Here is a 10,281-nt window from a genome sequence, read left to right as displayed (position 1 = left end):
GGTTCCCGCTTCGTTGTTGGAGGAGATCTGAATGCTCGTCATGAGGCATGGCGGAACTACCAGCAGAACCAGAACGGTCGTCTGCTGTTCGACCATTCGCAGCATGGGCTGTACTCCGTTTGGTTCTCGGACGAGCCAACATTCATCTCACCGGCAGGCAACCCATCGACGCTAGACCTGTTTCTTTCAAATACCGGCTTGTCCAAGCCGGTAGCCTTAAACGAACTCAGCTCCGACCATCAACCGGTGGTGGCTGAACTGGGATACAACGTAGCTGCTGCTCCAAGCCTGCGCAAGGACTACCATCGCGTAAACTGGGCCCAGTTTGGACGCGTGGTAGACAGGCACATCATCGACAACCCGCCGCTTGACTCCGTGGAGGACATCGACCGAGCGTTGGAAGTACTCCACCAAGCCATAACCGTGGCTGACGAGGCGTGCGTCCGACGAGTTCCTGTGAGGGGTAAGTTTATTGCTATTGATTCCCACACCCAACTCTTAATTCGCCTGAGAAATGTTCGTAGACGCCAGTTTCAGAGGACTGGAGATCTAGCGAGGAAACGTGAAATGGCCAATCTGAACAAGGAGATTGCTTCCAGAATGGTCTCACTCCGGAACGAAAGTTTCGGGCGGCTTGTCCAGAATCTGGACGACCGCTCCAGACCATTCTGGAAAGTTGCCAAGGTCTTAAAGACGCACCCTAAACCCATTCCGCCACTAAAAGATGAAAATGATGACGATCGGCTCATAATCACCCCTCAGGAGAAAGCAAATGCGATTGGTGAGCATATTGCCAAATCGCACTTGTTTGGCTCCAACATCCAAAGTCCGCTCGAAGTTCAGGTTGAGCAATGCGTACTCAACCTTGATTCCTCCCCTTGTGCCATCCCTCCGGAGGATAGAATCACAGTGGAACAGATTTGCTCAGCGCTGAAATGCACCAAAAACATGAAGGCCCCCGGGTTTGACGGAATATTCAACCTAGTGTTGAAAAATCTCAGCATGAAGGTTCACTCTCTGCTGGCTGCTGTCTTCAACAGATGCTTGGAACTGCACTACTTTCCAAGTATCTGGAAGACAGCGAAAATCATACCTATCCGCAAACCCGGGAAGGACCCAACGCTAGCTTCAAGCTACAGACCAATCAGCCTCCTTTCAGCGCTGAGCAAATTGTTCGAGAAACTCATTCTCAATTGTTTGCTCAAGTTTGTCGAGGAAAATAACATTCTCCTTCCGGAACAGTTTGGGTTCAGAAAGGGGCACTCCACCAATCACCAGCTAGTGCGGGTGATGAATAACATCCGAAGTAACAAAGCTGTATCCAAGTCCACAGCCATGGCATTGTTAGACGTTGAGAAAGCGTTTGATAATGTCTGGCACAATGGGCTTGTATACAAGCTTTGTAACTTCAACTTTCCATTACATCTGGTTAAAATCACCCGTAGCTACCTCCAGCAAAGGTCGTTTAAGGTATCGTTGAATGGTTGTCTTTCCGACACGTTTTCCATCCCAGCAGGAGTCCCGCAAGGCAGTTTGCTGGGCCCCTTGCTTTACAGCATTTATACTTCCGACATTCCTCCCCTTGGAGACGGTTGCGTGTTTTTCCTGTTCGCAGATGATACCGCAATAGCCGTCAAAGGAAGGATGCCTCGCGAAATAACGAACAAACTTCAACGATGCCTTAACGCCTTTGCTGATTATGCCACCACGTGGAAAATCAAAATCAATGCTTCCAAAACACAAACAATCATGTTCCTCCATCGGCAATCACCCAAACTAAAACCGGCTCCCTCTTGTACTGTAATCATGGATGGCACAAGGGTTGAGTGGTCCGCCGAAGTAACCTATCTCGGGATGTTGTTTGACGAAAAGCTCCTATTCCGCTCGCATGTGGAGAAAACCGTAGTCAAGTGTTCCGCCTTGGTTAGGAGTCTGTATCCGCTGATTTGCCGCAGATCCCGCCTCTCAAGGGTGAACAAACTGGCCGTCTACAAACAAATCATAGCACCTGCGATCCTCTACGCAGCTCCGGTGTGGGAATCATGTGCACAGACTCACAGGAACAAAATCCAGGTCGCTCAGAATAGAGTGCTGAGGATGGTTCTTGATCGTCCTTTCGACACTAGAATAACAAATTTACATGAAGAGGCAGGCATTGCCAAAATAGATTCCAAAATTAACGAAATTAAGACTAAATTTACACAAAAATGTAATTTATCAGAACATGCTTTGATAAGCAATTTGTATATAGTAGGTTAGGTGTACATAGTAGTTGTAGGTTAGTTGTAGTTGTAAATAGTAGTTATAAGTAGTCTCCCTTTTCCAATTCAAATCAAACCAATCCCACCAAGGTGGTCATACTTTAAAATAGGCCTGATAGGACTAGGAACTGTAAATAATAATTAAAATCTCAAATGTACTAAAGTTGAAAAGACGCATCTGTGTCACTTAACAAATTCATACATGTAAACCACACAATCACAAGAAATAAAGATCATTTAAATGGCAAAAAAAAAAAAAAAAAAAAAATCACTTGCACCCCTGCTTCCAAGTTTGGTTACAAGATTACAACTCTGGAGAGCATTTTGTGTGGTCGTTGGGGGCTGCTTGTGGTTCTGAATATGGACAAACAAGCACAGATAAATTCTATTCCAACTCTTTACTGATGTAAGCTTGATGGCCCTGAAAAGGGCCGTTTTATTGAAGAGAACATCCATGGCCACTTACGCTTGGCGTGTTTAGTGTAGGTGTCAGCATCACGAACCTCATTTTCCAGGAACACATTCAGCACACCTCGTACATCAGACCGGAGCTACGTTTGACACCACAACGGCAAGCCAGACGACCGATGGCGGTTATCTCGAAGAACTTTGCTGTTCACCACGCCGTCCGAAGCGAAAATGAGCTAATGCCATACAGCAGCGCTCTTTTATATCTTTTTATGTTAAAGCAGAATGATGTGCAACCAAGTGGTATAAAAGCTACAAAGACTCCTCCCATTATGAGTAGTTTGCTATCAAGTAGCGACACTGGCTCTTTTCCTTTTGCGTACACGGCAAATGAGAACGACCCAAATTTGAGGTTAGTTCACTCATAATCGCCAAAAGTGCAGGAACTCAGCGATGAGTAAATTTGTCTCATGGTTTCCTATGAAAAACCTAAAATATCTGCCAGAAAAAATGAGGAAATTGACGAAAATTTTATTCAGTCTCGGAGTAGTACCAATAGACTGAGTGAATCCAATCTTTACTTTTCTCAAATTCGGGAATTTTTCCCTAGAAAATCCTGGAAAACCTGGGAAAACATGAGGCAAATTTACTCATCGCTGAGTTCCTGCACTTTATTTCTTATTTCTAAACTCAAATTTGGGTCGATCTCATTCGCCGTGATATCACCTTGAAAGATATCGGCGCCGGTGGTTAGCGTGATTACCTCTCACCCCAACAGGCCCGAGAGCAGGCCTGGGTCCAATCTCAGTCGGCACCACCGGCATGTTCTAAGGCATAACATCTCTGATCACGCCTTCCTTCGGGAAGTAAAGCCGTTGGTCCCCGGTTGAGTTGATGGGTCGATTGGTAGGGTCCAGGTGTGGGAGCTGCCTTCCTGGCGTCGGTAGCATTGGAGCTCAGTACGGAAAACAAATCTCGCGTCACTTTTCAATAGGTGCTATCTACATTGATCGATTCTCTTCTCGACACTCTCTTTCGTAAATAACTCGGCTTCGGCGAACAATACTCGGCGGAACATGGCAACTGGCGGCGTCGCATGAATCACGAGTTGTAACAAGTGTATAGCGGTACGGATATAGTGAAGCTTATAAACACGGCAGTCTATGGTGTGCTGGGCATGTAGTGCGGATGCCAGAAGAACGACAAACAAAGTTTATATTCAGCAGAGAACCCGGTAGAGGTCGTCGACTCTGGGGTAGACCTCGATCATTAATCGAATAATTAGACTTTTAGGCATCCCTAGAAAATAGTATAATTTCATGTAAAATAAAACAGCAAAAAAGGGTTATCTTCCATTTAATTCCAATACGTATTTCGACTACAATGTGCAGTATTCATCAGTGTAATTCCCCCTAAAGATTTATCAAAAACCAAGTCTTTAGTGGGAATGACACTGATGAAGACTGCACATTGTAGTCGAAATACGTTTCTGTCATGGATACCAAAATTATTTAAGTGCAATTAAATGGAAGATAACCCTTTTTTGCTGTTTTATTTAAGCATTCATTACTTCAGTATTTTCATGTGTTTTGGTGGTCCTTCAAAAATATCGAACAGCAGAATTGCAACCAGCAAGTGTTACTCAAGAACAACAAACGTATTAATGAATATTTTTGCCGTCGAGTAATTAACAAAACAGAAAGTCGATGAAGAGAATCGATCAAAATCACTTGCACCCCTACTTCCAAGTTTGGTTACAAGATTACAACTCTGGAGAGTATTGTATGGTTCTGAATATGGCGATGAGTGTGCAAAATGTTATGCAATTGCATCCTCCCTATTCGCACACGCCCGAAGATTGGAGGCGAACGCCACTTCGACTTGTTTCGTCTACTAACGACTCTCTGATGACTGTGTTGGGGAAGCAGCATATGCTGGTACGTAAATGGTAGATTTATTAGTTATTTCGAAACTTTTACACAATGTTTGACATTTACCACTTTTCCATAGTTTATTGTTGAAAATCAACAGTCGGAAGATGCGTAGACATATTTATGCTCGATTTGTGATAAAATTATTGAAATTGGTCCAAGGGAAGCTAAGTTATTAACGTTCAAAATCTTTCATAATTTCGTTACATGTTCCATTTTTGGTTTTCACAAAGTGTACCCCCATATAGAAATCACAGACGCAGTCCTACGTAAAAAAAGTAGACGACCCTATTTTCAATATTTTGCAATCAAAATTACCTTCAAATCCTAGGAATTCTAGTGGAACCACATTTTTTTGGGATTCATCAAGAAATGGCTAAGCTGTGTCAATGCACACTTGTGGCTTTCGAAGGCATCGTGTTCGGAGTGTTAAACGCATAAGTTACCGGGAATTTGATAAACTTTTAAGTTCGTAAAATTACAAGAATGTGAAAATGAGTGCATTCACTCGACCCCTGCTATGCCCATGAATAACCCAGTTTGGGCCTTCCCAGTCTGCTGAAATAGAATTTATGGATTTTCTTTCGGAACAAACGAAATCTTTTCTGATTGTAATGTTGTTTAATCAACTTCTCTCCTGCAGATTGATGACACGTTCTGATTTTATTTTTATCTTTGATGCTCGCGATCATAATTCTACCTTCATATGCTGGCTGCCACAAAACCCCGGCTGATCTTATGTTAGCTTAAATATTAGTCGAATACCTACTGATCGTTCACTGTGCGCTCCATTAATCGAGTAAATATCAGCCATCTCCAATTATGAGGACCGTCGAGAGGCATCGCAGCACTTTAACATTAAAAAGCGAGCAATAATAAATTTAAAAACACATGTAAAAAAATTGCCTTCTTTATTGGAAAATTTTGAAGGTGTTCTATTGCACAATTTTTAATTTTTTTGATGCTTATTTTTTAGTTTTTCATTGCTACTGCTAGAGTTTTAATTGGAAATTCATCAACTATTCATGGATCATTCATGTTTTTTGGATCATTGCTATTTTTGAATTTTCTGTTGCAACTTTTCATTTTACTGTTGCTTATTTTCGCAGTTTTACCAGTGAAACATATATTTTCTATTACTACTATCCACTTGTCTAGTGCTCATTTTCAAAGCTAATTACTCCTGACCAAGGTTTTTTGGACATTTTAAATGCAAGATGTGCATTCTTTAGGTGTCGTTTGTATTTTGTCTCGCTTTTTCCTAGTTCCAGTTCTTCAAATATTGTCTACGCTCTTGATCATAAAATTTTTTTGAGTACTCAAATTTAGGAAAATATCCTAGCCTGTGATCGTGAAATCAGAATTTAGTTTAGAATTCTAATTTATATTTATTGGGGTAAGATCTAAAAACAGTTTAGCATTTTGATATTTTTGATAAATTGCGAAACATTCATAATTTTCAAATTCAATATCCTTTCTCAGATAAAGGTCCTGAAAAAATCACAAAGTTACACTTCCAAGAAAAACTAATTTCAATCTTTCACGTTTCAAAATTCGCCCTAATGACTACATGGGCGTAAAAATGTATATCTTCATTAGGGTGCCAATGAATGTGTAGGGGAAATGTTTATTACCTCGAAAAAAAAAGACGCTGTGCGATATTTGGGCTCAATCGGACGTGATTTTAGTTGGCGCAAAATCGTTATTTTCTTTTACTATTCGGCCCGGAACTGTTTGTTATGATGAATGATATTTTAATCTAGGTTTAAAACTTTAGATTTATCGGTGAAATGAACGAAGTGCTCGTGTCCAAATTTTGTACGTGGGTATTACATAGTTGTATCTGATGAATCATCACCGGGTCACACAAATAACGCTTTGAACAATATGGGTGAGTGGCGATAGCATGAATTTCAGAGGTATTGCAAAACCTCAAGGTGCTAGTGATGCACGGAGCCAGTGTTGAGAAAATGAAAAAAAAAATCACCAATGCCCAAGATTACGCTTGATATTCGTAGACAAAAATCAACAAGCAAACATCTGCGGTTGATTTTGCACGCTCGGAATATCAACACGGCGAATGAGAACGACCCAAATTTGAGTTTAGTCAACTCATAATCGCCAAAAGCGCAGGTACTCAGCGATGAGTAAAATTTGTCTCATGTTTTCCCAGGTTTTTCCAGGATTTTTGTGGGAAAAATTCCCGAATTTGAGAAAAGTAAAGATTGGATTCACTCAGTCTATTGGTACTATTTCGAGACTGAATAAAATTTTCGTCAATTTCCTCATTTTCTGACAGATTTTTTAGGTTTTCCACAGGAAACCATGAGACAAATTTACTCATCGCTGAGTTCCTGCACTTTTGGTGATAATGAGTGAACTAAATTAAAATGTGGGTCGTTCTCATTGGCCGTGAAGCCAGCAAAACTCACCAGCTGCAAATCTGTGGAGAGATCGAGTTTCATGATTATTGCTTTACACCCGAACGCAACCGAAGCTTCCATAACGTCGGTGAAGAGTGAAAAGAGATAGCAAACTATACTTTCTCTTTCTAAGAAAACGATGTGCAACGGCATCATTTTAGTGTCGAGTCAACTTTCAGCTTGATTTTTTGCACGTTGTGAAGGAGCTTGTAAAATCATTATGAAGCATGATATTTTGTTCCAATATCACGCGTGATGTTGAGAGCGTATGAGAGCGGAAAAATGTAATTTCGTTCTCTTCCACAACCCCACCATTTTCCTCTTCATCCGTATATATCCGTATATATATATATGGGTATTGATTATGCTCTGCTAAGAGCTTTCAAGATACCTCGCGAATGCTTCTCGTTGACGGGCTGAGAGTACGTGTGGATCCTACTCCTGCGGTAGTCTAATCAGGCCCTGAAGACCTCTAAAGGTGAAATATGAGTTTGATAAATTTGTTTTTCTTTTATTTAACTGTATTCAAACGAAATTCCTATAACATGGAAATTTATGAACTCGAAATTTTCTGATTTAAACGAATCGAAACATGAAACAAAAATTCCGTTAAATTCCGATTCGAAGCGAAATGCACGGTATAACTCGATATATTGGGGCCTCCCTTAGCTCAGTCGGTAAAGGCGCAGCTACAAAGCAAGACCATGCTGGAGGTGGCTGGGTTCAATTCCCGGTCCGGTCTAGGAATTTTTCGGGTCGGAAAATTTCTCGACTTCCCTGGGCATAGAAGAATGATTGGACTTGCCACACAATTATACCAATGCAAAAATGGTACAGGCATCGAAAGCTCTCAATTAATAACTGTGGAAGTGCATCTAGAACACTAAGTTGAGAGCACGCAATAAGCTAATATGCGATATGCAATAAGCTTGAAATACGAAGAAGAAGAAGAAGAAGAAGAAGAAGAAGAACTCGATATACCGCATGCCCTTACAATACAGCCATTTTTGAACTTCTTTATCGAATCACCATGAAATTGAATGTTAAATTCGTGCGAACAGAAAATCTTTTCACGGTTTTATGCGAATTTTATACGGTTTTTTATACTCAAGAGATTATTGGCGTTGTCTTGAGCTGCGTAGTGAAGGGGTCTCGATCCGGATGAATCTTGTGCATCTATTTTGGAAGTTGATTGGGGAGAATTTTTGCTATTTCTAAATGCTCCCGTTCAATACCATCGTTATTTACCATGCTGGAATGCAGTTAATAAAAAATCATGAATATATTGTGGTGACCAATAGCCACTTTCACAGTTGAGAGGTGTTCTTTATTCGTCATTCTGATAAAGTTTAACCATTGCTAGATGCCCATTTTCACCTGCACCTACACATGTGTATAGTGGAGAGCTGTTTTATTATTTTTATCCAGATGATCCACAATGAACGTTGGCAGATCGATCGAGGAGAAGTTCAACAATTTATAGACGCCGCCTTTTACTTGCTATGTGGAAAGGTGTTCCTTTTACTTCATCCTGATGATCCACGTTGGCAGATCGATCGCGGAGAAGTTTAACAATTTCTAGATGCCCACTTTCACTTGCATAGTGGAGAGGTGTTTTATTATCTTCATCCTGATGATCCACCTTGGCAGATCGATCGAGGAGAAGTTTAACAATTTCTAGAAGCCCATTTTTACTTGCATAGTGGAGAGGTGTTCTATTATATTTATCCTGATGATCCACCTTGGCAGATCGATCGAGGAGAAGTTTAACAATTTCTAGATGCCTACTTTCACTTGCATAGTGGAGAGGTGTTTTATTATCTTCATCCTGATGATCCACCTTGGCAGATCGATCGAGGAGAAGTTTAACAATTTCTAGATGCCCATTTTTACTTGCATAGTGGAGAGGTGTTTTATTACCTTCATCCTGATGATCCACCTTGGCAGATCGATCGAGGAGAAGTTTAGCAATTTTTAAACACCCCCAGTCACTTGCATAGTGGAGAGGTGTTCTATTATATTTATCCTGATGATCCACCTTGGCAGATCGATCGAGGAGAAGTTTAACAATTTCTAGATGCCCATTTTTACTTGCATAGTGGAGAGGTGTTCTATTATATTTATCCTGATGATCCACCTTGGCAGATCGATCGAGGAGAAGTTTAACAATTTCTAGATGCCCACTTTCACTTGCATAGTGGAGAGGTGTTTTATTATCTTCATCCTGATGATCCACCTTGGCAGATCGATCGAGGAGAAGTTTAGCAATTTCTAAACACCCCCAGTCACTTGCATAGTGGAGAGGTGTTTTATTATCTTCATCCTGATGATCCACCTTGGCAGATCGATCGAGGAGAAGTTTAGCAATTTCTAAACACCTCCAGTCACTTGCATAGTGGAGAGGTGTTTTATTAAATCTATCCGGAAGATCCACCTTGGCAGATCGACCGAGGAGAAGTTTAACAATTTCTAGATGCCCACTTTCACTTGCATAGTGGAGAGGTGTTTTATTATATGTATCCTGATGATCCACCTTGGCAGATCGATCGAGGAGAAGTTTTAAAATGACTAGACGCCCCCTTTCGCTTGCATAGTGGAGAGGTGTTTTATTAAATCTATCCGGAAGATCCACCTTGGCAGATCGATCGAGGAGAAGTTTAACAATTTCTAGATGCCCACTTTCACTTGCATAGTGGAGAGGTGTTTTATTATCTTCATCCTGAAGATCCACCTTGGCAGATCGACCGAGGAGAAGTTTAGCAATTTCTAGATGTCCCCTTCGAATTGCACAGTGGAGAGGTGTTTTATTAAACATATCCGGAAGATCCACCTGGGCAGATCGATCGAGGAGAAGTTTAACAATTTCTAGATGTCCCATTCGAATTGCATAGTGGAGAGGTGTTTTATTAAACATATCCGGAAGATCCACCTGGGCAGATCGATCGAGGAGAAGTTTAACAATTTCTAGATGTCCCCTTCGAATTGCATAGTGGAGAGGTGTTTTATTACCTTCATTCTGATGATCCACCTTGGCAGATCGATCGAAGATAAGTTTTGCAATTTCTAGATTCCCCAATTCACTTGCATAGTGGAGAGGTGTGTTATTATAACTATCCGGAAGATTCACTTTGGCAGATCGATCGAGGAGAAGTTTAACAATTTCTAGACGCCCCCTTTCACTTGCATAGTGGAGAGGTGTTTTATTATCTTCATCCTGAAGATCCACCTTGGCAGATCGATCGAGGAGAAGTTTAACCA

At 41.1% G+C, this 10,281-nt stretch overlaps 1 protein-coding gene and 1 pseudogene across 1 annotated transcript in view; both read right to left on the bottom strand.

The window, feature by feature from the left end:
- Window positions 1–7,979: 7,979 nt before the first annotated feature.
- LOC135717523 (ankyrin-1-like) lies at window positions 7,980–10,038 on the bottom strand (annotated as a pseudogene).
- Window positions 10,039–10,232: 194 nt separating this feature from the next.
- Window positions 10,233–10,281, bottom strand: part of LOC135717522 (uncharacterized) — a 114,777-nt gene continuing 114,728 nt past the window's right edge. Inside the window, exon 3 of the mRNA XM_065239653.1 lies at window positions 10,233–10,249. Coding sequence (XP_065095725.1) covers window positions 10,233–10,249 — 17 coding nt within the window. The remainder of the gene's footprint in view (window positions 10,250–10,281) is intronic.

This window comes from Ochlerotatus camptorhynchus, unplaced genomic scaffold (assembly GCF_037179485.1).
Source record: "Ochlerotatus camptorhynchus isolate MF236.1 unplaced genomic scaffold, CSIRO-AGI_Acam_v1.1 ptg000060l, whole genome shotgun sequence".
Taxonomy (NCBI): domain Eukaryota; kingdom Metazoa; phylum Arthropoda; class Insecta; order Diptera; family Culicidae; genus Ochlerotatus; species Ochlerotatus camptorhynchus.
The sequence above is the reverse complement of the archived record's forward strand: the minus strand, read 5'-3'. Positions and strand labels throughout refer to the sequence as shown.